Source organism: Cibotium barometz, chromosome 38, assembly GCF_041138505.1.
Source record: "Cibotium barometz isolate CiBa-2024 chromosome 38, ASM4113850v1, whole genome shotgun sequence".
NCBI classification, from domain to species: domain Eukaryota; kingdom Viridiplantae; phylum Streptophyta; class Polypodiopsida; order Cyatheales; family Cibotiaceae; genus Cibotium; species Cibotium barometz.
Window position 1 is genome coordinate 6084177 of NC_141083.1, and position 27989 is coordinate 6112165.

Genomic DNA, 27989 nt, shown 5'->3' on the forward strand with positions numbered 1-27989 from the left:
ATAAGATAGAGAGGGGGAGAGAGAGAAGGGGTTGAGAGAACTTGCGCAGTACACACACTGAGCGGGGAACAGGCCCCGCTTCAGGATCAATCCACGGGCTTATCAAGCCAGGATCAATACAACCAATGAATACAAAATCAAAATCCAATATCCGAATCCAAATCCAAATCCAAGTCCAGATCCAAGTCTAGATCCAAGCTTGTAAACAAGACACACAATAGATTATGTAGATGACAAGTGTATGATGTGCAGTTGCAAGGTGGATGCCCAATCCTGGAATAGATATGGCCCCAACAAGATGGTACAAAACTCGGTGGCGTTGTCCGATAGCTAGCGATGATGGCAGTTTTGTTAAGGGGAGGCAGCTGGTGGATTTGGGCGGCGCTCAGATGGCTCACAACCACATAGGCATATGTCTGGCTAGAGTACAACAAAGTGGCGTTGTCAAACGACGGCTGGTTGCGTTGGCTGGCAGCACACAATGGCAAGGGCAGAGGTAGCAGATGGAGGTTCAGTCGGTAGCTGGACAACAGGTGGCGGCAATGGCGCAGGTTGGTTTAGAAGGCAGGAGTAGACATGTCAGGTGGCAACGCTTACGCACAACCAAACAGAGGCGGTGTTGGCTGAGGTTCTGGTACTGAACAGAAGTCGTAGGCGGTGTAGGGGGGTGGTAACAATAATCTCCAAACTTTGGTGATGAAAACAATGATGATCTCCACGCCTAGTTGAAGATGAGAAAATTTTAGGCCTCCACAATGATGATCTTGGAGAGGCTCATGCTTATTTATACCCAAGGGACTCCTGCTTTTTGCCAAAAGCTAGTAAGGCTAGACTTTTGCTTTTCCTCTTTTAGCTTTTAATTATAAATTATTACTTGAATATGGCCAGCTTTTCCCAAAGTTCTTGTCCTTTGCTTTTCTAGCCTCAAGGCCTTGCTTTTTGGCCTTAAGCTTTTTTGTCCGCCTCAGTCTCCTCTTGCCAATGATGCTTGCGGTCAACCCAATTTGACTTTTTGCTTTTCTTTGCTTTTTGACCAAGACTGGTGCTTTTTCTTGAGTAAACCTTATGGTCCTTGTCCCCATGCCTTCTTCCACCTATTTAGTGTCTGGGCAAGGGTTCCGTCATGTGAGGAGGGCCAAATAGTTACACCTCGGGTTGCAAAAACCCACGCACAATCAGCTTGCCCAAAAGGCCCTACTCTGGGTCACGGGATGTGTAAGTCCACGCCTCCCTGAGTCTGAGGTTGGATCAATATGCACCAAGTCACCTTCGCTCGAGCTGGGCAACCATCTCCTGGAGACCAAAGAAAGTTCTAGATCAAACGTTGCACCAGCCCAATGCAAGAACGATGGAAGGCCCAACGTGAGGTGATGTACCACATGGTGGCTAGAAGAACTTGGATGGCTACCACCACTTGTTGTGCAAGTGATAGATGGATATAAAAGCTTCCTCCGAATGCTTAGGAGTGGGGCTATTTGTTGCACTGCTGAAATATTGATGTCCATCCAAGATACCGCACAACCGTGTCGTGAGGGATCCATCTAAACTACTAACCCAAAAGCCACACAACTTGTGCCAGTTGATCCTGGCTTCTAAAGCCATGCAAAACTCCTCAACTGCTGTTGCAAAAGGGGGGGATGTTCCCTGCCAACCCCGTGAGGTATGCGGCAATGTCATCTGCAAACTCTGCATAAGTATGAGGCACGCTTGAAGCAAGGAAAGGAGCTCATGGCCTTAGCCACGAAAAGAAAGAGGAATGGTGCAAGCGGGCATCTCTAGCGCACCAAGCGGGAAATGGCAAAACGCTCTCCGCCTTGGAGCACTTAGCTGTGAGCCCTTGTGTAGAGGGCTGCAACTCCCCGAATCAAGGTAGGCCAGAATCAAAGTCTCAGCATAGTTCCCTCTAAAAAGGCCCAATCAACTGTCATAATGTGATATGCTTTCTTGAAGTCGAGAAACAAAATGGCCATGTCCTCCCTCCTAAGTCTGGCTGTAGGTGCCCCTCCCACAAGGTGGAGATGTTATCCAGGATGTTGTAGTCTGAGATGAAGCTAGTCTTGGTAGCATGGATCAAATCTGGGAGGAAAGACTGAAGGTGCATGCTGATCGCCTTCGCCAGGATCTCCTCAATCCGGGTGGAGACGGAGGGGTCCTTGAGCAGGCAGTTTGGAATCCTTGCTGAGTGTTGGCTGTCCGCGCGGCTCGACTCGACGAAGGTGAGCATCATTGGCTGAAAGGGGGCTCGTTGGGCAAACGGTGAAGTGACGGTTGGGAAATGGTGAGAATGGCAGAAATGGCAACAACGGGGAAAACAGCGAAACGGTGATGTCGAGCCGACGGGCCATGATGGGGCCGGGCCGGTGAAGTTGGACTTGTGTGGAAGACTTGGATATGGCTTGAGCTGTGCCAACGGGCCGAGATGGAGGCTGGGCCGGATGGGTTGATGGAAGGCATGTGCCAAGGTGAACCGGGCCGATGGGCTGAGACATGAGGATGGGTCGGCAAGAGGGAAACTTGACGTGGGAACCAGCCGTTCATGGAGCCATAGGGCTAGGAATTGGAAAGTTGCTGGATTCTCTGATATGGTGAGGCCATCAATGGCAAGTTAGGATGGTTTTGGCAATGGCAAGTTAGGATGGTTTTGGAAGGCAAGAAGGTGGAGATGGCTTGAGGATGGAAACGGGCTCGGGGCGCGTCACGTGGCATCCGTAACACTGGCTCATGGTGGAGATGGAGGGGTTCTTAGGCAGGCAGTTTGGAATCCTTGCTGAGTGCTGGCTCTTCGAGTGCAACTATGGATATGAAAGAGAAGCTCCTCCTAAGCGGTGCCCTCAAGGCCAGAGACTGTCGAGATTGGGCACCCACCATTGCGGTCTTCGGGATCCTCAAGTGAATGAATCTCAATAACCCATCAGTCACTTATGTAGTGACTACTGTCGCTATAAATAACAATCCAACTATAAATAGCCAGTAACCATGGATTATCAATAATAACGAACCCTAGCCACTTGTAACCTGGTTGTGGCCTTCCCCTAATCCCAGAGCTCCCCAACCCTGACCACATTAGGACCTAATCTCGAGGATTAGTATTAGGTACATAACATACTTCCCTTCCCAAGACCTTTCCACTGTAGGAAACAAAATCAAGGAATCTTCACTCTAAACTACCAACTGTCTGGTCCTCCACCGCCCTCCCTCTCTTTTCACATCTTGTACTCAAGGATCAACTTATTCCTAAGCTTTCTCTCCCCGAGATCCAGTATAAGCTCTGGCTCATGTGGAACAAAGGAAAAGTCCTCAACCTCTACTAGTTCTTGAGGTGTAACAATGTTATCCTCAGTTCCCAATTTCTCCTTGAGTCTACTCACATGGAAAACAAGACGAACTTTTACATTAGGAGGCAATTCTAATTTATAAGCCACCTCACCAATCCTTTTTAGAATCCAATAAGGTCCACAGTACTTAGGGAACAACTTCCCAACCTTCCCCACCAAGGGCAGCACCTAAGCCATAAAGGGGCTTGGGCAGCCAGCCGGCTGCCTACTTGTGCTCCTACATACAGTCGGCCAGTATCAGTCTATTCTATAGGCAGTTGGCCAGCATCAGCATATTCCACAGCAAGTCGGCCAGAAGGTGGTAGTTGGCTAGGACTGAATTCAGCAACCTGATTACTAGCGCAACATTTAATGCTGCAAAATCAGAATTTTTAGTCCAATTAAAACAGGCTGACAGCCCTTCCCTAGACCGAACAGCAGCTATCCATCATATATAAGCAGCGCTTATAATTCAGCATTCATCATTCATTACCAAATCAGTTCTACAACAGTTCCTAGCAAGTAAAGTGTGCCTGAAGCCTTTGGCTCCCTTGTGCATACTTTCAGCAAGCATTCCCAAGTCTTTCAGCATTCAGCCAGCATACGTGCATCCCTCAGTTTTGGGATTGCATAGTGGTCATTGAAGAGCGATTCAACGGAGCTTGGATAGCATCTAGATCAGCTTGTGTTTGGTCTATATCGTCCTTGCGATTGGTAGTCCTCAGTCATCATTCATATTCATTGTAAGTCCTCCAAAGAAATATAAGCAAATACTCCTGGGGGGGGGCGGGGGGGGGGGGGCTTTCAGTGGGTAAATTTGGACCCAATATTGTGTCGACTACTATCTGCTTTAGCCTTTCTCTCTCTTCTCTTCTCTCTCAAAGTGGAATTGCACAGACTCATGGGTATAAGGAAGGCTTTGTTGCACGATACGACGATCAACCTATTGCATGCTACAATAAGTGCCTTCCCCCGTCTCAACTTAGGTCTATCACTAATGTACTTGATCGACTCATGGTCAGTCAAAGACAACAAATTTGGATCCATATAAATAATGTTTTCAAATTAATGTGTGTATAAACCGCATACAATTCTTTCTCCTAAGTATGCCACCTGACTTGGCTATCATCACCATAGGCAGTTGGCCAGCATCAGCATATTCCACAGTAAGTTGGCCAGAAGGTGGTAGTCGGCTAGGACCGAATTCAGCAACCTGATTACTAGCGCAACATTTAATGTTGCAAAATTAGAATTTTTAGTCCAATTAAAACAAGCCGACAACCCTTCCCTGGACCGACCAGCAGCTATCCATCATATATAAGTAGCGCTTATAATTCAGCATTCATCATTCATTACCAAATCAGTTCTACAATAGTTCCTAGCAAGCAAAGTGTGCCTGAAGCCTTTGGCTCCCTTGTGCATACTTTTAGCAAGCATTCCCAAGTCTTTCAGCATTCAGCCAGCATATGTGCATCCCTCAGTTTTGGGATTGCATAGTGGTCATTGAAGAGCAATTTAACGGAGCTTAGATAGCATCTAGATTAGCCAGTGTTTGGTGTATATCGTCCTTGCGATTGGTTGTCCTCAGTCATCATTCATATTCATTGTAAGTTCTCCAAAGAAATATAAGCAAATACTCCTGCTTGCCAGGGGGGGGGGTGGGTGCCCTTCAGTGGGTAAATTGGGACCCAATACTGTGTCGACTACTATCTGCTTTCTCTCTCTTCTCTTCTCTCTCAAAGTGGAATTGCATAGACTCATGGGTATAAAGAAAGCTTTGTTGCACGTTACGACGATCAACCTATTGCATGCTACAATAAGTGCCTTCCTCCGTCTCAACTCAGGTCTATCACAAATGTACTTGATCGACTCATGGTCATTCAAGACAACAATTTTGGATCCATATAAATAATGTTTCCAAATTAATGTGTGTATAAACCGCATACAATTCTTTCTCCTAAGTATACTACCTGACTTGGCTATCATCAAGCTTCTTGCTTTCAAATGCCATAGGCTGTGATGTGCAACCCCCCCCCCCTCGGGAGTTCTATCCAGTCCCCCTTGGGGCTTTGGAGGGTTGCTTGGGAGCCCCAAGGAAAATGCATCACATAGGCTGCGTCTCCCTGGAATAATGTAGCCCCTACGCTAGCGTTAGTCTCAACCATAAATGGTTGGCCAGGATCGGGTAAGGCTAAATAGGTGCTTCCTTCAACTTAAACTTGAGAGTTTGGAAAGCCTTGTCAAGCCTCTCATTCTAGAGGTAATAGGACTATTTGATGACCTAAGTATGTGAGCTTGTTACAAAAGAACTCACACTTAGAGAGTTTAGCATATGATCGCTTCCATGTCAGAATCTCCAAGACTACCTAAGATTCTCAACATGCATATCATCTAAGAATACCACAATGAATTTTCCCAAAGAATCCTCGAAAGAGATCATTCATCATCTATTGAAAAGTAGCACGAGCATTCGTGAGCCAAGAAGTTAATACAAGAAAGTTGTAATGGCCATAACATGTATAGACGTCTACCTATCTTATAAACATCCTCCTCAGAAATATGTATTTGGTGATAGTGAGTATCTTTGTAAAATAAGTAGCACCCTACATCCTATCTATCAAATCATATGCTATGGGAAGAGGATATCTATTCTTTATCATAACTTTATTCAACTTTTTATAATTCACACATCCGCCAAGGCCCTGTTGGAGGTAGCAATTCATGCAGCTACTCTCGGGTTGTCGCATTACTGGAAGTTGTAGTGGATTATCCCATGTGCGAGAGCATGTGAAGTTGAAGAGCCATATATAGGATGTGGTGGTACCTTGTCATAGATATCTCCTCTGGTCAGGTTTTAGGGGGGAGCAACGGCTTGGGAGATGGGAGCCCAACCACCAACGTTGCTCAGTGCCCTAGGGTGGTGTGCATGTTGCTGTTGCGTGACTGTGACATGGTATCAAAGCTGGGCCTCTGTGGTCCTCGGCGGTCCTAGCCTCTGTTGATCGAGGTGCTCAAATTGAGGGAGGGTGTTGGAGGTAGCAATTCGTGTAGCTACTCTCGGGCTATCGCATGATTGGAAGTTGTGATGGATTATCCCATATGCAAGAGCATGGAAGGTCGAAGAGCCATATATAGGGTGTGGTGGCACCTTGTCATAGAATATCTCCTTTGGCCGGGTTTTCTGGGGGGAGCAACGGCTGGGAGATGGGAGCCCAACCATCGACGTTGCTTAGTGTGTGCTGTTGGCTGCATGACTTTGACACTACCGTCCTCCTTGTGCTAAGCATTGGAGCTCCCTAGGGAGATTTACTCCTAAGTATCCATCTCATCCGGAGATATTCCGACAAGTGTTAGGCAATCTCATCCTCTAAGGTGCTATACTCGTAGGCTAAGACCTTGGAAGCAAATCAATCTTATGATCCATTGACCTACTGGGCAGCAAACAATAAGGCAAATTCAATAGGGAAGATATCGGCAAAATCCACCTTAATGTCCTCTAGAGTTTGTCTCCCAAGCATCCAGCTTAATTGTATTTAAACTACAATTAACATTAGATAGAAGGGGATCAAGAACAACACATTGATACACCTCATTATCTGAATTTTCAATTATATTATGAAGTTTTGCTGAATTTATAAAAGAAGAGGGGTGGGACTACAAAAAATCACCATTAAGACAAATAGGAAAACCCTCCATAACAAAGGACAAAGTATGACCCTTCCAATCGACATGAACAACATGGCTATAAAACCATTCCTTTCCTAGAATAACATCAATTCTATCTAGATCCATGATAAAAAAATCCTAGGGCCCATGTATAATCTTGGATGGAGATTGGCAGCTGAGAAACCCGCTAGTCCCAAATCTGTCCGTGCTCCACAGCCAAGTTCACACGGTAAACATGATTACTTGGTTGTGTCTCCACTCTCAACTACAAGTTTGGCATTAACGATGTTGTTGTGCACAATCTTTCCAGTACCGATCTTCACATCTGTATAAGTTCAGTGGGACCGAAGACCGACATGTTGAAGTTACACACCATGCAGGTACTATGATCTAGAACTGTAGTATCAACAGAAGAGATTCTAGGGTTAGCTTTTACTTTTGTCACGTGAGGTGCCTTGGGCGCGGACAGTTAGCTCTCATATGGCCCTTTTGGCCAGAAATGAAGCACCCGCCATCTCAGAAAGTTCGAAGACCTTGGTGTGTAATTGCCCCAAATAGGGTTGAGCACAATCTTGTTACACACTTAAACTATAAATACTAATAAACAAGATTAAATGGCACAAAACAAAATGAGGTAGCAATGTTGAAATTTAAATGACACTACAATAGGGCCGGAAAGGGCCGACCCCCCTTGTAATATGTTTATATTCAGCCTCCCACTGGTGATCAAAGAAGAATAGAAAGCTGAGTACTGAGGGGATAGATGAGACAACAGGGTGATGACCATGTCCTCTGATGATCTCTCCTTCTCAGCATGTAGAACGTGTTGCGGAAGAGCTTGGAGTTTGTTGATGTGTTCTCGAATCGTCGAAGTCTTTGCAGGATTCATTACTCGCATCTACACTTCCAAGGAAATTCTCTTCATGGGTGATATCCGATTGTACAAAGAGGCCAAGTGCTACCATGTCATGTGTTTGATATGATTGAACGCACACGGGCATTGACACGATCCCACAACTGTGCCTGGGCCTCCCGCTCTTTCTTAGTTTGATAGTCAAAGTTCCTCCTCCAACAACTCTGGCCTTGGAACTCCAACCATGATGAAATCAAGCCAAATCATAAGACTCCAAGACAAACTCCATCATTACCTTCTAGATGCCATAGTTGTTCCCATCCAACTGTCGGTTCACCGGGAACATCGGGAGGGTGGGGATCTTCACATGTTTCTCCGCCATCTCGAGGAAATCACCCATCTCGAGGGTTCACGTGGTCTTGTGAAGGGAGGTAGGTGGGATTTTTTTTTGAAGAGGCTGCGTTTCCTCGCAAGGTGGCTGTCCAACAATGACGCCCGCCTTCTACCCGCTTCTCCATGTCCCGTACAGCCCAAATATTCTCCAATCAGCACCAGAAAACAACCACCCCTATAGCTCTCACTCTCTCCAAAGATTCAAGCCATCTGGGGCTCTGATACCATGTTGGAATGTGCAGCGGAAAAGATACAGAAATAAGAGAACAGAAAACTGCAGAATAGCAAGAGAGGAGAGACGGTGTCGAACTCTACTAGTATATGCGGTACAAATGAGTGGGGGGGCAAGGCCCACAATAGATATGGGCTGGGGCAGCCAGTCGGCCAGTGAATAACATGTCGGCCAACAGAAAATAATGGGCCCCACCTGAGCAGCCAAACCTACAGGCCAACAGGGAAAAATCAGCACCCCCACAAATAGAGAAAACTGGGAAAATGGACGATGGGGAAAAATGGAGAAAACCTCACACGGGCGGGCACACCCACATCACTGGCCCTCACTCCCTACAGTGTAATATGGTACAGATAGGAGATGACTGCTAACACATTCTCCATCCTCTCTTTATGGTTTGTGGGTGTATACAAGTTTGCCCCATCTGATCATATATGGAGTCATTCCAGATAAGGGGTTGTGTGTCTATATCAGCTTGACTGCTTGGGAGAGACTGTCATAGTCTAAATCTACAACTTGCACCATGCTTCCTAATAACTTATTGCGGTTCCAACTACTACCCTCTTTTGCCTGTAGTAAATGCTTCTCTTATATTATTCGAACGGTTTTGTTTTTCTTGGGGGGCAGGATGGGGGGAGGGGAACCATGTGCTTATATCTTCTGTATTGAACAACTTTTGGTGCTCCTTGTTACAGCAAATACCAAGCCTGTTTGTCAAACGGTACCTGCAAGAGTATACTCCAAAAGCTGCTGGCATGAAATCGCCAAACAAAGAAGTGTTTCTCGAGGGACCAAGCGGGAAACTATGGCCAGTAAGCATTCGTGGTCCGAAGATTGCAAGTTTGGGATTCAAAACAGGGTGGCGAAAGTTTGCCATTGATCACTCACTTGCAGCAGGTGATGTGATTGTCTTCAAAATGATTTCCAAAGGTCACTTTGTCGTCCAGACCTTTGGGAAATTTGGTCTAGAGAAAATGTTTTGTGACCATAGTGAAATCAAAACCTATCATGGCAAAAGGAAGGACAGAGAACAGACTATAGCTGACCGCTCCAAAGACTCGAATAAGAAATCAAAGACAGGGAAGCTTGTTTCCAATATATGCAAGAAAGAGAACATGGCAGCACTAGTGGAGAACTGTACTCTGAGGAAACTGGCCTCAAAGTTATGCAACAAGAAAAATGCAACAGTAAAATCCAACAGCTTTGATAAGGGCGCTTATGGGTTCATTGTTTTAGATAAAGAGAAGAAAGGGCTTGCACGCGAGCGTTTTCCACAGGACAAAGCCTCGGCAGATGCTACAAGTCAGCATCATGAGAGCATGGCACATAGCTTACCATTTCAGCAGATTGCTGAAGACTCACGAGTACTAAAGGTATGTCACATTGCTAAAAGGTTTACATTGCCCATGATGAAGGCAAAGCATGGTGATTCTGTCCAGCTTACTGATTTGCAAGTGCAGAAGGTGTCGGAAGAGAAGGTTACAAAGTCCTATATCGTCATCTCACAGAGGCGCCCCGTCTCACAAGCTGAAAAAGAGAAGGCATTGAATGCTGCTGAAGCTATCAAAACCGATCAACCAGCATTCAAGAAGGTCATGACAAAGTCGAATGTTTACAAAGGCTTCTGGCTGGTAGGTTCTTCTGTCTTTAAAAAAAAATGCTGACTGGTGTTTTACAAGACAAATGTTGGCCCTTGATGCATATTATACCATTTTGAATTATCCTCAACAAATTGGTTGACCACATAATATTTTAAATGCTATTTCTTGAATTTTTGTATTTCATAAGATCTAGATGGCATGCAGCTACCAAAAAAAAAAGATAACATGCTACCAAAAGATGTAATTATTGGCAGAGAGGAAGTAGTGGCGAAGACACGAGTCCTACATGATAAACTACACCCTATTAAAATCAAAGGCTTTAAGCAGAGTGTTACTTGAAATCTCTGGAGTTACAGGTGTAGGACGATGGTGCGTGCTGTTCTGAAGCATAGTCAGACAGAAGGATCCCTTTCAAAGGCCAAGGCCTTCAAGACTTTGAATATCTATGTGTGTGTGTGTGAACCCCTTCAGCAATAACCTCTTCACCATAAAATTTTCCACTTCTCTCAAGAAGGTGAAGAAATTTTCTATTAACCTTGTAAGTCAAAATAAGTCTCCCATGCCTCTCTAGGGATTTCGACTTCAACAATAGCCAGCTACAGCAACAGTCTGCTAGACTCACTTTAATGCACTTCATTGTATATCTCCTTGAATAATCACACAATATATTTATACATAAAATTATATCCAAAGAACAGAACCCAATTCTGTATAAGATTAATGTTGCATGGGTGAGCACTGAAATGCCAACATCATGGAAAGCAGGGTTGGTTACATTGGCTCCTAAAAAGGAATTGTGTGAAACGCTAAATGAATGGCGCCCAATCACTTTAATGCATGTGATATATAAGTTAACCACCAAAATGATAGCCAACTGCTTGAAATTTGTTTTGTATGATGGATTGCATCCTCAATAATATGGTTTAATATGGTTTATGCCAATAAGGCAAATAATGGATAATATTGCTAATGTCTATATCGCTATGGAATATGCCAAATATACAAAACAAGATGTGCTAATCATGAAGGTGGATGTGGCAAGGGCATTTGATACAGTGCAATGGGATCACATAGTTGATGTAATGGTTGCATTGGAATTCGGGACAAAAATGTAGCATGCAATCTATTGGTTGTATGCAAAAGAGTGAAAGATGGTGGAAAAAACACCTCTGGGGTATGGAAAAGTAAGTTGCCTTGAAAGCAAAGATTGTTTCTTTGGCGCTGTTTAGTAGGTGTCCTCCTTGTTGCGGAGATGCTAACTAAAAGAGGGATAACTGTAGCCACCTGCTTTGTATATGTGGAGCTCGTTTTGAAACTGTATCACATTTGTTATGGCATTGTTTGGAGACAAGGGAGTTTCTGCGAGATTGGCCGATGATATCACAGGACCCTTTTCGAGGCAAGCGATATGGAAAGCAACTGTGGATATTTGGGACTGGTGTGCCTAACTCTATGGACTAGATATTGGGCTCTATGGACAATATAGAAGACACCTCTACAAGCATATGCTTACAGTTGGAGGACATTGCTTTTAGCTAGTTCGAGTTTTTCCACTGCTTTTTAAGTTCTTGAAACGCAAACAGCATAGAAAAAGAAAACACAAGACTATGGATTCATCTCAGGTTGCAATAACGATGGTGGCCAATTGGAGGTGGCGATGAGTAGATTAACGCATGAGCAGGCTAGCTAGGCAGGAGGATGGCTTCATGGTGGTGGTGGTGGCTCTGATACCATGTTGGCAAATCACAAGTGATCAATCATAGGATGAAATATCTCCATGATTGTGGAGTGTGAAGAAGAGAGGGAAGAGGAAGCTTGAGACACAAGAGAGAGTAAAGTGGGCACCAAGTAACAATACCCTTTTATAGGCACCAAGCCCTATCTTTTGACTCTAACTAAGAGGTAGTTCACACGTAGAGTGTTCACACCAAGTTGGCTATAGACCTAATGAACCATATGCCCATATCCCTAATGTCACATGGTATTTTGGTATATTATTTCAACACCCCTCTCCCCACCTCCTCTACTGCGCCTTCTCCCCCCTTGCATGCCACTTCTTCCTTCTTGTTGCCCTACCTTGGCCTCTTGCGGCCAAGCCTTTGTTTTGGGCCTTCCCCCTCCCTTTCCCGTTTAGCCTCAGCGTCGGAAAGTTTTTTCTTGGTGTTCAAGTTGGCCCTTTTCGTTCAAATTAGCATTATGGCTAATCATTTCCCCTTTGCCGGGCGACCCTCTTTGTTGAGATCGAAAAAGACACCAAAATGACCCTTGTTTCGTGTGTGTGTGTGTGTTGTCTCAAGGTAACATTTTCGAGAAGAATTGGAAGACATTCTATTGGCAATGAGTGATATCACGCCTTCTTCCTGGCAAGACGGCCTAGTAAATTTGGCTCTGGAAAAGAATGTATGTATAAATTGAGACCTTATCACTTTAATGCCAGTGCTATACAAATTGGTCACAAAGATGATCTCCAATACAATAGCCAATGTGCTTAACAAAGGATTGAATGTTGCCCAATATGGGTTCATTCCTAGACAACAAATAAGAGACAACATATGTAATGCTTATGTGGGAATGGAGTATGCCAAATATAGTGGTTAGGAGGTGTTGCTACTATAGGTAGACATTGCCAAAGCATGGGGACTTTATTGCTACCACCATGAAAGTTGAAACATCTGGGGTTTGGTCTAAAAATGACACAAGTCATCTACTAGTTGTATGCAAGAAGCACAGCTAGATGTTGTTAGCAGTCATCTCTTGTGATCGGGTAGAAGGCGGCCGTCATCGTTGGACAGCCACCTCGCATTCTATTTGCAGCCTCTTCTTCTTCTTTTTTCCCACGCACCCTCCCTCCTTCACAAGACCTTGTGAACCCTTGAGATGGCAGATTTGCTTGTGAAGATCCTGACACTCCCCATGTTCCCGGTGGACCGCCAGTTGGACGGGAACAACTACTGCATATGGAAGGTAATGATGGAATCTGTTTTGGAGTCTTATGACTTGGCTGATTTCATTGTTGTTGGGGTTCCACGGTTGGAGTTAGAGGAGGGGGAGTTACCCTCTATTTGGAAGGAACGGGAGGCACAGGCACAGTTTTGGGATCGTGTCAATGCCAGAGTCCGTTCTTTCATCTTCCTCAATTGGACACCACTGGTGATCAATCATATAAAAAGCATATGACACTCGCTACAGGTATTTGGCAACGTTTGCTTCTCTCTACAACTGGGTATCACCCATGAAGAGAATCTCCTTGGAAGTTCAGATGCGGGTGATGAATCCTGCAAAGTCGTCGACGATGCGGGAGCACATCAACAAGCTGCAAGCTCTTCAGCAGGAAGTTCTCCAGGCAAGGAAAGAGATATCATCAGAAGATATGGCTATAACGTTGCTGTCACATTTGCCCTCTCAGTACTCAGTCTTTTACTCTTCGTTGATCACCAAGTGGCAGGCTCAGCACCATCACATGGGAGGAGCTTGTGTCCATGGTCTTGGACCAGGAAGAGTGATTCACGAACCCTCCATAGGGCGGAGGTTCCGAGGCCTTAACTGACCAACGGTCGAAAGGTCGTAATAACAGCAACAAGAGCAAAGGGAAGGCTTCATCAGAGAAGTCTTCTGAGAAGAAGCCCGACTCAAACCGAGAGAAATTGAAGGCCGAGAAGACTTGTAATGATTGTGGTGAGAAAGGGCACTATTGGAGGAAGTGTCCTAAGTGGACTGGGAAGAGTGCTGATTCTTCAGCTTCAGCTGCAAAGACTCTAGCCTTTGTGCACTTGGAGATGTTGGACACTGATGCTTCATCTTCTTCGAGCGAGGAGGTAGTTGGTGTTGGGTTTTATGCTGTGTATGCACCCAGAGGAGTGCTAGTGATCATCAGTAGATTACTGGGGCACTTTTTACTTCAGTTAGTGGAGGTTTTTTCCCCAGTTTAGTTCAGTTTCACTTACATGCAGTTTATAAGTGTTTTGGTCCACCCGGCACATTTATGGCCGGACATGTGAACACTTATCTTTTAGGGTCACTATCATGTGGCTATTGTACTTGATTTTTTTGATCATTGAAGCATACTGAAGTCGTGTTCACTCCTCTCTTGATTTCCACGCCTGATTGTCTTCTGTAAACCCTAACCCGAACACCCAATCCCTTCAATTGGTATCAGAGCATTGAAGCTCTACATTGCCCTGCCCGTACACTTGTTGCTGCTGCCCGTACAGCATACGTACATCCAGTCAAGCGCCGGCTTCAGCATCTGCTGCCCGTACACTAGCCTGCGCCGCCTCAGCTGTACGTGTGCGCTAGCTGCCCGTACATTCAGTACTGCACGTCGCCTACAACTTCTGTACCTGGTCGCCTTCAGTCGGGTACTGCACGTCGCCTACAGTTACTGTACCAGCCCCGTACAGTAAGCGCCGCCAGCAAATCGCCGCCTGCTGGTATCCGCCAGCAAGTCGACACTTGCAGCCTGTTGTGCCTGTTCGCTGCTGTCAGCATTAGTACCAGCTCTTGTCAACGCTGGTCGCCTTGAGTACTCAGTCGACTTGCTTCCGTACAGTCAGCGCCTGTACCTGATACGCACATCTGAACCTGCAGCTGACGTGTAACTGGTCGCCCTACTCCGTACAGTGCACAGTATAGCACACGACTGCAATAGTACAGTCAAGGTACCTGCACAGTACAGCCGACCAGATTCTGCTACATCAACATTCGACTGCAGTTTAGCCTACTGCTCAGCACAGAAGTGGTAAGCATTACACATTTTGAATATTGGGCAATTTTATTTTCTCTGTGAAAATATACAGGCACAACAGGCAGATTTTCTAGCAAGGGAATATACAGGTTTTTTGCATAGTTTGGGTGCAGCAAATTTGGGCATTTTTGGGGCATTTTGGCATTGTGTACGCCATTTGCTGCTCTACTCAGTCATTGGTGCATTGAGCTGCACATTCAGAGGATTGAGAGTGCAGGCAGATTTGGGTGAACTGTATTCAGTGGAGTACAGTTATTATCAGGGTTTCTGCTATTGGGTTTTTTGGTAAACAGGTACAACATTGTGCGTAAAGCATAATGGCAAATCAACAGCAAAGTGATGTATTCACATATTTGTCTAAGGAAGACAAATTGGATGGCACGAACTACTCCTTGTGGAGTTTTATGCTGAAAAATGTGCTTGTGGCAAAAGGTCTTTGGGATTTTGTTAGTGGTGATGAACCACGTCCAGGTCCATTGGCTCCAGAGACTCCTCCCCAAGGGGGTGCTCGTGGACGAGGACAACAGGTACAGGCTCGAGGACAGCCATTGCCTGTTCAGAGAACAAATGCTCAAAAGACATGGGATGCCAGGGATGCACAAGCTTTGTCACTCATTGCATTGTCAGTACAGAGGTCCATTATACCTCATATTCGTTCAGCTGGCTCTTCACAGAATGCATGGGTGACTTTGGAGCAGATGTATGCTGCTCGTAATGAGGCTAGGATCTCATTTTTGAAAAGAGAGCTGGAAAATCAGAAAATGAATGAAGGAGATGATATGTCTAGCCACTTAAACAAGTTGCAGGATTTGAGAGAGCAACTCATCAATGTGGATGAGATTATTCCTGAGACACAGCTTGTGTCCACCATCTTGCACTCTTTGCCAAGATCTTACTTGGCTTTTCATACCTCTTTGAACCTCAGCATGAGGAATGCTGTTGAACCCCTCAAGTATCAGGAACTTGTTGCTCTCTTACTACAAGAGGAGCAAATGAGGAAGAATATGAATATGAACACAAATGCTGAACAAGCATTTACTACAGGTCAAAAGGGGAAAGGAAAAACTCAGCCAAAGAGTGCAAATCAAAACTCAGGTGATGGTGGTTCTTCACAGGATACCAAGAAAGGTGATGGACAGCCCAAGAAGAAGGGCAAATGTCATTACTGTAAGAAGCCAGGTCACTACATCACGGAATGTAGAAAGAGGATTGCCAAAGAGAAGGCAAAGGAAGCTGGGATGTCTGTTAATGATGCTTCTAAAGCTCCTCCAGAGACTGCTTCTTTTGTTGAGGACAGGGATTACTGTTTTTATACATGCAGCTATGATGCCTCATGGTCTTCACAGGCACTCAGTTTGACAGAGTATGCATGTACTTGGTATTTTGATAGTGGTGCCTCAAAGCATATCACATCTCGCAGGGATTTGTTTAGTCATGTTGGCCCTGCCCCTGTTGGCAAAACTGTTCAGTGCCAACAATGCTTCATATCCAGTTCGTGGCATTGGGGAGATTCAGCTCACAGCCATTGATGGCTCCATTCTCCGCCTTACAGATGCCTTATATGTACCAGGGATAAAGAAGAATTTGTTGTCCATCTCTTCTTTAGCACATTGTGGTATGCAAGTCCACTTTGATGATGATAAATGCATGGTCAGAGACAAAGCTAATGCCTTGACCTTGATGCTTACTGGTACATTATGTCATGGACTTTATCAGTTGGATGCATTTCAGCCAGTGGATCAGTCTGCTTATCATGCATTCACTCTCACTCCAGCTATGGTTGATGCGGAGTTATGGCATGCTCGCATGGGGCATGTAAATTTTGGTAGTCTTATGCTTATGCAGCGACATAATATGTTTACAGATCTACCTCTCATGGAGAAGCCTCCAGATCACATTTGTGAAGGATGTATTTTGGGAAAAATGCACAGGTTTTCCTTCCCACGTGATTAGGCTCTAAGAGCAACTGCAAAGTTGCAACTTATACACAGTGATCTTTGTGGTCCCATGCAGACGAAGTCATTAGGTGGTTGCTTTTATTTTGCAACATTTATTGATGACTTCTCTCGTATATGCTGGGTCTATCCTTTGACACAGAAATCACAGGTATATGATGCATTTTTGGCCTTTGTAGCACTTGCTGAGACAGAGTCAAGATGCAAGGTGAAGACTCTCCGTTCTGACCGAGGGGGGGAATATATGTCACATATGCTGAATTCCTTTCTTGGGAGTAGAGGTATAAAACATCAGTATACTACTCCTTACACTCCACAGCAAAATGGGGTTGCAGAAAGGAAGAATCGGTCACTCATGGAGATGGCCAGATGTATGCTAAAGGCAAAAAGACTACCACATATCTTTTGGGTGGAAGCAGTAATGTGTGCTTGTCATATTTTGAATCGATGTCCCACAAAGGCATTGGTTTCTATTACTCCTTTTGAGGCTTGGCATGGCCGCAAGCCTTCTGTATCGCATTTTCGTATCTTTGGGTGTCTTGCATATGCACACATACCCAAAGAGTTGAGGAGGAAGCTGGATGATAAAGCCACAAAATGCATTTTTGTTGGGTATAGCCGTGAGAGCAAGGGCTACAGGTTATATGACCCACTATCCAGGAAGATATTCATCAGTCGGGATGTGATTTTTGATGAAAAATCAGAAATATCCATGGCTGGTTATGAGGCAAATCAGGCTGAAAATGATGTGTTTGAAGGTCTACTACCCATGGAGTTTCATTCCACAGTTGGTGATCCAACTCATGAGGGTACAGGACAGCCAGCAAATGATGTAAATGGTGCAGAAATTCAGCAGCCAAATGAGCCAGAAGCTGAACCAAATATGGGCCAGCAGGCACCACAGGTCAGACATATACCTAGATGGTATTTGAGGACATTACAGGACAGCCATTTAGAGGGTCCTCTTGCTGGTCGTACTCGTAGGGAAACAAGGACCAATGAGCATGCACACATCATGGATTTGAATCTGGTTATGGCAGCCAGTTTACAGGATGATGATGAGCCTGATTCATTTGTGGATGCACGAGATAATGTGCATTGGAACAAAGCCATGCAGGATGAGTTTGATTCTATTAAAAAGAATCAAACATGGGATTTGGTTGATCTGCCCAAAGGCAAGAAAGCAATTGGTACTAAATGGGTCTATAAGTTGAAAAGACATGCAGATGGATCCATTGACAGGTACAAAGCCCGTCTAGTTGCAAAGGGCTATGCACAGAAAAAGGGCATTGATTATGAGGAGACATTTGCTCCTACATCCCGTATGTCGACACTTAGGTGTGTCATTGCATTGGCTGCACATCGTGGTTGGGTTGTTCACCAGTTGGACATAAAGACTGCATTTCTACATGGGGACCTCGAGGAGGAAGTTTATGTATTTCAGCCCATGGGATTTGCAGAACATGGTCATGAGGGGAGTGTTTGCAGGCTGAAAAAGGCCTTGTATGGTTTGAAACAAGCTCCACGAGCTTGGTATGCAAAAATAGATGCTTTTCTACTCACTCAGGGATTTGTGAACAGTCCATCAGAGGCCACTCTGTATGTAAAGAAAGAAGAGACAGATCTGCTGGTCATCAGTCTTTATGTGGATGATCTCTTGCTCATGGGATCAAATGATGACAAAATTGCAGCTTTTAAGGAGATACTGCAATAGACATTTGACATGTCTGACTTGGGCCTTGTACATTACTATTTGGGCATACAGTTTGTGCAGGATAACAGAGGCATTGGGTTGTTGCAATATGTTGCTAAACTTCTAGAGAAGTTTAAATTTCAGGATTGCAAGCCTATTAGTACTCCTATGGAGCCTGGGATGAAACTGTCACTACAAGATGACAGTGTTTCCTTTGATGCCACTACATATGCTCAGGCTGTTGGGTGCCTCATTTACTTGTGTAATACAAGGCCAGATATTCAGTATGCAGTCTCTCAGTTGAGCAGATTCATGCACAGCCCACGGTTGTCACATTGGCAAGCTGTGAAGTGTGTATTCCGTTATTTGCAGGGTACCTTGTCTCTTGGATTGCTTTATCCTGAGGGGGGTGACATGCAGTTACACGCTTACAGTGATTCAGATTGGGCTGGTGATTTTGATACCAGACATTCCACTAGTGGAAATTGTTTCTTTCTTGGCTCTTCATGCATTTCTTGGTTAAGCAAGAAACAGACCACAGTGGCCACTTCGTCTTGTGAGGCAGAGTACAGAGCAGCCTACACTACTACTGTTGAGTGTGTTTGGTTGATATGGATATTTCAGTGGAGGAGCCTACACCTATCTATACTGATAGTCAGAGTGCCATTGCTGTGGCCAGGAATCCTGTGTTTCATGCTCGCACGAAACACATTGAGATTCACTATCATTTTGTTCGGGAGAGACTCCAGGCAGGAGATATCAGTCTGATCTACTGTCCTACAGATCAGAATGTGGCAGACATCTTCACCAAGGCATTACCACGTCCGAAATTTGAAGCATTCCGCAGTGCTTTGAATTTGTTTCCTTTTGGTGGATGATGTACAGTGATCACATATCACTCCAGGGGGGTTTGTTGGGTTTTATGCTGTGTATGCACCCAGAGGAGTGCTAGTGATCATCAGTAGATTACTGGGGCACTTTTTACTTCAGTTAGTGGAGGTTTTTTTCCCAGTTTAGTTCAGTTTCACTTATATGCAGTTTATAAGTGTTTTGGTCCACCCGGCACATTTATGGCCGGACATGTGAACACTTATCTTTTAGGGTCACTATCATGTGGCTATTGTACTTGATTTTTTTGGTCATTGAAGCATACTAAAGTCGTGTTCACTCCTCTCTTGATTTCCACGCCTGATTGTCTTCTGTAAACCCTAACCCTAACACCCAATCCCTCCAGTTGGCTTCACCGCAAAGGATACTCAGGAATGGATTCTTGATAGTGGTGCTTCCAGGCACATGACTCCTTCCCGTGACTTCTTTCTGGATTTGAAACGGCAGTCAGGCTGCATTTTCATTGGCGACAATTCCACCATACCGATACACAGTGAGGGCCGGATGGAGATCATTCCCAATGGAAGAGGGAGGAAGCATTCCTCTCGTGTTCTTTACGTCCCAGCATTTGGTTTTCATTTGTTATCAGTGCATGAGGTGTGTAAGACTGGCTTCTAGGTGGAGTTTGAGGAGCATTCTGTTGCTCTACGGGACCGCGAGTTTGGGAAGGCGGTGTGAAGAATGGTATATACAAACTCTCCACACTCTCCTCTTTGACAGGTTCTCAGATTGGTGATTTGTGGCACTTTCGGTTTGTCCACTTGAATGTGGATGCGCTACGGCGAGCTTTCCGAGACCAGATGGTGGTTGGCTTGCCAGATGTTGGCAGTAGGCAAGGACGCTATAGTTCTTGCATTCGTGGTAAGAAGCACATGGAATCTTTTCCGAAGAAGGCTTCCAGGCGGGCTTCGAAACCTTGGAGTTGGTACACAGTGACTTGTGTGGCCCTATGCAGACTACATCCTTGGGTGGTTCTTTGTACTTTATGTTGCTTGTTGATGATTGTTCTAGATTCACATGGGTTTATTTCCTTTCACAGAAGGACCAAGCTTTTGCTTGGTTCAAGGAGTGGCATGTGATGGTGGAGAAAGAGTCTAGCTTCTTGCAGGTGAAGACTCTTCGGGCTGACAAAGGAGGAGAATTTTCTTCCAATGCTTTCGTGAGATTTTGTGCGGAACATAGCATCAAGCGCGGGAGCTGGCCAATACAGGTTCGCTGTCAGAGAATGGAGTAGTTGAACGTAAGAACATGACCGTGGTGGAGATGGCGAGGACGATGTTGGAGCATCGTGATCTTCCTCGTCCACTTTGGGGAGAGGCTGTGGCTATGGCTGTCCATATCCTCAACCATTCTTCGGCGACTTCAGTACTGAACATGAGGCATATTTTGGCAGGAAACTTGATGTCTCCCATTTCCATGTGTGTGGGAGTGATGTATATGTTCACATTCCGAAGAAGCAGAGGGGGAAGCTCGACTCAAAGTCCCAAAAGCTTATCTTTGTGGGTTATAACTCTCTTTCCGAGGGATACAGGTTGTATGATCCAAAAAGGAACGAGGTTGTTGTCAGCAGGGATGTGGTCTTTGATGAGCATGTTCCGGTTTCCACTGTTGATGAGCCGCTACTTCTTGGAGACCTGGAAGATTCTGATGATGATTCCCAGTCTATTGTTCCAGTTGGACAGCCTCAGTCAGTTGAGGAGGTTGAGCCCGCAGTTGGAGATGAGCCCCCGCAGCAGCAGCAGGAGGCTCCGCGTTTTGTTCGAGTACCCAGGTGGTTGGTAGACACCATTCGGAAGTCAGGTGTCGTGGAGCTTCCCTCCGAATGGACCATAGAGGACAGATCTCGAAGATCACACGGAGTTCGTGATAAAAGTCATTCAGTGGAGCTTTTACAGGTAAACTATGCTTTGATGTCTCGAATCATGTGGGACAAAGAGCCCACTTCTGTCAAGGAAGCCCTTGCACAGGATACTTGGAGGAAAGCCATGCAGGTGGAATTGGATGCCATTGAGAAGAATAACACTTGGGAGTTGGTACCGAGGCCGTCAAAACGATCTGTCATTGGTGTCAAGTGGGTCTTTAAGACCAGGTATACGTCAGATGGGTCGGTGGACAAACACAAAGCCAGACTTGTGGCGAAGGGTTATGCTCAGCGGCCTGGCATCGACTATGAGGATACCTTTGCACCGACAGTGAGGATGACCACGATTCGGACCGTTCTTGTCCTTGCTTCTTCTCAGCGGTGGCCTGTATATCGAATGGATGTTAAATTTGCGTTCCTTAATGGTGATCTGCAGGAGGAGGTGTATGTTGAGCAGCCTCCAGGCTTTGAGGTTCTAGGATCAAAGGGGATGGTTTACAGGTTGCAAAAGGCCTTGTATGGTCTTAAGCAAGCTCCCAGGGCTTGGAATCAGAAGATTGATTCCTTCTTTCTACGGACTGGATTTCAAAATCGGTTGTAGATCCCAATCTGTATCTCTTTCGGGAACGTGGCATGGTCACGTTGATCATCCTTTATGTGGATGACCTCATTCTCACTGGCGGTCATATGGAGCACATTGCAGTGACGAAGGCTACCCTGTCAAAGGAGTTTGAGATGACCGATTAAGGCTTACTCCACTTCTTCTTGGGATTGGAGATCTGGCAGACACAGAGGGGGTTCTTTGTCTCTCAGTAGCGGTATGTTCATGAGTTGCTTGAGGCCTTTGGGATGGAGAACTGCAAGCTAACCGCCTATCACTTCGTCGATGGACCTGAACACGAAGCTTATAGTGAATGATCCTTGTGAGCCAGTTGATGCCTCTCTGTATCGGAAACTGGTTGGTTCATTGATTTGGTTGCTGAACACCAGATTGGACTTGAGCTTTCCTGTGGGGGTGTTGAGCTCATTCATGCAGACGCCGTTGAAGTCTCATTGGGACGCATGATTGCGGATCTTGCGGTATCTGCAGGGTACGAAGGATCTTGGACTTTTCTACATTGCTGGAGGTGACACGCAGGAATGAGTTCGACTCCAAGGTTGGAGTGACTCAGATTGGGGAGGAGATCCAGACACGAGGAGATCCACATTAGGTTACAGTTTCTCTCTCGGCTCAGGAGCGGTTTCATGAAGCAGCAAGAGGCAGTCGACTATTGCCTTCTCGTCTACAGAGGCAGAGCACCGGGCTGCTTGTGGTGCTGCTTGCGAGGTTGTGTGGCTGCGGAGGTTGCTTGGCGAGATTGGGTTTCCACAAAAGGAGCCCACAGTCATCCAGTGCGATAACCAGAGTTGTATCGCTATTACTCGGAACCTCTGGCATGCCCGGACCAAGCACATAGAGATACAATATCACTTTGTTCGTGAGAAGATCTTGGCTGGTGACATCTTGCTTCTTTATTGTTCAACGGAGAACAATGCAGCGGACCTCTTCACGAAGTCTCTACCTTAGGCTATGCTCCGGCGGCACTCCAGCTCATTGGGGTTGGTTCCACATCCAGGAGCTGAGAGGGGGTGTTAGCAGTCATCTCCTGTGTGCACACTATGTCAGGGCCTTTGTTGTGGGTGTGCATGCCCAGTTTTGGTGTGTCCCCATTTTTCCTCGCTTCCATGTATTTTTTTCCCAGTTCTTTTTGGGTGTGGGAGGGTTGTCGGCTACCTCTGTGTGTTGGCTGACTGATGGAACTCTCACCCGACTAGCTACTCTGCCCTGGCCGACTGGAGACATGTTGGCCGACTGCCTTTTTCCTGTGGCTGACTGGTAGTAGCAAGTCGTGGGCTGCTGTTGGCTGTGTTTATGCAGGCCGACCGGCAGCCTGGGGCCATATAAAATGGCCCCTTGCCCCCCACACTATATATTGTATTCTAGGATTTCTTTGGTGTATATAGCAGAGTTACACTAGCTTCTCTCTCTCTTGCATCTGTGTATTGCTCTCTACAACAGTTGTCTTCATTTCCACTGTGCATTCTGACTGATGTATCATTGGGAAAGGATTATTGTCACCATGGACTTTTGGAAAATCGGTTAGGTAGGGCTGCCCACAAGCGTAATGTTGAATGCAATTGCCACTCATCCTCTGCAGATGTATATGGATATCCTTACTCGAGAAGGAGAATTACATGGACAATTACAGCCATACGGGTCATCAATGGTTGTGGAGGCCTATGCTGATGACTCTTTTTTCTTCTCGATAGATACTTCCAGGGTTTTGAGAGTGATTATGGATGTTTTGCAATTGTTTGGGATAGCAGCGGGGCTGAAAATCAACTTTAGATAGTCGAAGTTGCTACCACTAAAATAGGCAGATTGGCATAGTACACTCTGTCTAAGAGATATACTACCTCTAGGTCAAATCACCAGGCATTTGAGATATCATTTGGGTTGGAACATATCTTTCAAAGAAGCAGTTGCATGGGTGCTCACAAAAGTCAAACAAAAGGTTGATTACTGGCACTTGTCTACATGGCCTTTGCATGTTAGGCTGTGAATAGTACAATCCATCATAATGGCTTACATACAATTATTCTTGCCATTGCTGATTTGGGACAAAAAGTCACTCGATACATTCATGTCATCAGCAATGGAACTGTTATGGAAAACAAGCATTGATAGGAAGGCTTTAAGGCTATTGAAAATGGAGCACGTATGCAGCCCTAAAATGCATGGTGGGCTGAAATCTTGAATGTTCATTACCATGTATGGGCGTGGGAAAGTACCATGATGATAACTTTCGTCGAATAAGGGCTGCCATGGGCATGGATGTTGGTTGCAATGTGTGCGCGTTACAAGGTTGATTCTTTTAAAACAATCAATATAGAAAACACGATCAAACAGGTATACATTAACCATGCACTAAGACGGAGTAAATCTTCGCAAGCTCGATGAGACATTCTCTACATTGCATTGAATCTCCAGACGACATTTCTCTAGTTTGTTATAATCCTCTCGATAACTTGATCCAGTATCTTTTAAGTCCCGTATGGTGACTTCGGAATGATAAGTCTTCTTTATCTTTTATCGTCATCAAGAGCTAATTTAATTCATCATCTCTTAGGTCTTTGGACACAAACACTTGTTCCGTTTGAGACTCTCAATCTCAATTTAAACCTTTGCCTAAAGGTTTCTTAAGGTTTAGGTTGGAATTCTATATATCCTTGATCTACATGCACTTAGCAATCTCTTTTCTTTATTTCTTTACAACGTTGATAAAATCTTAATGTTCATCTAGGAGAATCTATTTTTTGATCCCCTATGTACCATACTTTGGGTTATAATTTAAATGTTCCAATTTGATCCTTCTAACTCTAAGGGTAAATTTTCGTTGATGAATCTTATAGAGTCAAGACCAGATTGGGCCCCAATCTACCCACTTAAGGGCCCCCTCTTGCAAAAGCCAGAGTATTTGCTTTATTGCTTATGGAGAAAACTTATTTGACTAGCTACTGGCCATGCTTGCCCCTTGGTAGCACTAGGTGGCCCTTGATTGGCCTCCTTTTGGTGGCCTTTGGGCTGCTAAGTGCAAGGCACCTAGGTTGGCCCTTAGCCTTTAGGCTGGCTTAAAGCCTTGACTACCCTTGTACCCTTGCTAATCAAGAGCCTTGACTACCCTTGTTAATCAATGCTACTACATGCTTGTTATCTATGCCCTTGCCAGGGTAACCTACATGAATTGACTGTTTTCCAAGTGGGTTAAGTGACAGACTATAACACCTAAGACTACATGAACTCGTTGTTTTCCAAAGTGGGTTAATTGACAGACTATAACACCTAAGACTACATGAACTGCTTGTTTTTCAAGTGGGTTAAGTGACACCTAAGTAGCTTGTGCCTGACATGTCCTTGGACTAGGGCTCACAATGGGGTCACGACGTACCACAAATAATTCTAAAAAGGTAGTACTGTTGTACAAGTAAAGCATTGATGATAGGTCAGTGTGTCACATGGCACCTCAGTGCATGGGTACATGTGACATTTCCTCCTTAGCTTGGTGGTAGTTGCATGGTCTCCAAGTAGACCGCCAATATCTATGGGTACTCTGGAAGAATTCCTCGAGGAGTAAAATAGCTTCTTGAGTGCCTCGATCTCGGAACTTGGTGTAGAATTGTTTGAGTCTTTGATCGGAACCATGCTTCCACTTGTGGAGGAGAATCGTCATGGAGCCAAACGGCTTTCCGAGTGCCTCGATCTTAGAACTTGGTGTAGAATTGTTTGAGTCTTTGACCGGAACCATGCTTCCACTTGTGGAGGAAGATTCTGCTCATGCTCGATAACCTTTGCCTCGTCGACCACTTCAGGCTATTGCTCATTCAGAATCTCTTGCAAACACAAGGCTTCAACCATGAGACATGGAAGACATCATGCATAGCCAAGTGTCTAGTAACTTGAACTTCATGGAGACATCACTAAGCTTCGTTACAATAGGAAACAAGCCAAAGCTCCGGAAAGAGATCTTGGAACAACGCTTGTCCACTTGCTTTAACCCTTGCTTCATGATTTGGAGAAATACTCAATCTCCTTCCTTGTAGTTGTTGACATCTCGTCTAGACTTGTTGGCTTGTCTGGTGTAGGCTTCTTGTGCTTTGGTTAGGCGCTCCAATGATCTTTGAGGATGTTTCTGTGGTCTTGTTGATCTCCGATGATGGTGACACTATCCTTGTAAAAATAGACGAGAAATGGTGACCAAATGTTGTCTCATATAGAGTCCTACCAATACTAGATGAATGAGTGTTGTTAAGGATAGCTTGTACCAAAGGCAGATACTGTTTCCATTTCGATTGCTTGTCATGTCAATAGGGTTTGAGAACATCAAAGGCCAGTTGATTCTATTTGACCATCTATTTGTGGATGAAATGCACTAGACAATTGGAACTTAGTCCCAACACTCTCCAAAAATTGGAAGTAATTGTCTGTGGTAAACTAAAAATGGGTTACCAAAGTCGGATAAACATGCAAACAATAGCTTCCATTGTGGCCGTCTGCTTGTACAGAATAAGCATGCAAAACTTAATGAACCGGTCAACAATAGTCAACAATAGTCAAACACTCTGTATTCTTGGTTATGAAGTCCATGCTGATATCCTAAAAAGGTCCCTTGGGAACAGGCAAAGGCTGAAGCAACTTGGCTTGCTTTGAGTGTGGAACCTCCACTTTTTGGAAAATTTGGCACGCTTGACATAATGGTAGACGTCCCTTCTTAGGCCCAAAGTCCATGTTGATATCATGAAAAGGTCCCTTGGGCACAGGCAAAGGCTAAAGCAACCCGGCTTGCTTCGAGTCTGGAACCTTCACTTTTTGCCAATCTGGCATGCCTGACATAATGGTAGGTGTCCCTTTGGATCTTTGGCCAATTGAATAATTGCTCCAACTTCTCCAAGGTAGACACCACAATGATCCCCAACAAGAGAATCATGGGCATCATAAACAACTGCATGTCTTTTGTCCCTTAGTACATAGCCGGATTTTGTAGAACAACTAGCCATCTTGAATTGTATAGTGGCCCGGTTTTAAATCGAGATGAAGTCCCAAATTCCACAAAATCCGCATAGTGTACCTTCATACTATCCAAATATTTGCCTTGAATTTCCAGCATATGAGACCCTGCAATGTCTGAATGGTGGATTTCCGATGAAGTGCTATTCTTGCCAAGGAGACATATACTACATACTCACAACAGAGATTATGTATGCACAAGCCCTAGGATTTAAGCACACATACTTGTGCTCCCGTTTACTGCTGAAACTATGAGAGCATGAGATGCTTTAAGCTTGGGACTGAAGTGCGCTTATATATGTTTCCCTAGATGCTGGTCAGTTTCTCTTACAGTTGTTGGCCTGCTCTTATATGTTCACGACTGCTGAAAATAGTAATAAATACTACCTTTCATGCCATCGCTTCACTGTGGGGATGGGTTGCTCTTGCTGTTGGCCGGGAGGCTTGTATGGGCTGGCTGACTGGCTGCTGGCCATGCTGGCCCCTTAGTAGCACTAGGTGGCCCTTGGTTGGCCTCCTTTTGGTTGCCTCTGGGCTGCCAAGTGCAAGGCACCTAGGCTGGCACTCGGGCTGGCCTACATGCTTCTACATGCTTGCTATCTATGCCTGTGCTAGGGGACCTACATGAATTGAGTGTTCTCCAAGTGGGTTAAGTGACAGACTCTACATAAGGATTGGAAAGACCTACATAGCTTGTGCCTGAAATGTGTGGATTAGGGTTCACAAATTGGATCACGATGTACGACAAATAATCCTAAGGGTACTTCACGACTTACGACAAATAATCCTAAAAAGGAACTAAATCTGTACAAGTATAGCATTGATGATGAGCCAGTGTGTCACATGGCACCTCAATGCATGGGCGCATGTGAGGTGCCATGTGACACACCTCGAGGCAGTTTGTGGTGGTGATAATCCTGGTACCCTTCAGTTTGTTCAACTGTTGAATCTCAATGCAATCTATCTTGTTTCCTTGAGGCAGTTTGTAGTGGTGTAACCCTTTTGAGAGCGAGAGAGAGAGAGAGTAACCCTTTCTGTGTAATCTGCCAGAGTTTTTCCAGTTGCTTTGCAGCTGAATATTTGCCTTCCGAGACACAACCAGTCACATTGATGAATCCTTCTGGGCAAGAGTGGAGGGCAAAATTGCTGGGGTGTCGTTCCAATCCTGGTCTCAGTGGAGGATG

The 27989-nt window shown here is 45.1% G+C and overlaps 1 protein-coding gene across 3 annotated transcripts in view; it reads left to right on the plus strand.

The window, feature by feature from the left end:
• The window catches only part of LOC147616282 (B3 domain-containing protein Os01g0723500-like), a 43637-nt gene that overhangs the window by 14351 nt on the left and 1297 nt on the right, over positions 1–27989 (plus strand). For 2 of the 3 annotated variants that reach the window (XM_086777343.1, XM_086777341.1), the window contains exons 3-5: positions 9154–9831; positions 9919–10089; positions 27856–27989. The exon at positions 27856–27989 is cut by the window's right edge and continues 1297 nt beyond it. In XM_086777343.1, coding sequence (XP_086633469.1) covers positions 9154–9831; positions 9919–10089; positions 27856–27989 — 983 coding nt within the window. The remainder of the gene's footprint in view (positions 1–9153; positions 9832–9918; positions 10090–27855) is intronic. The other variant, XM_086777344.1, reaches the window with a different exon arrangement.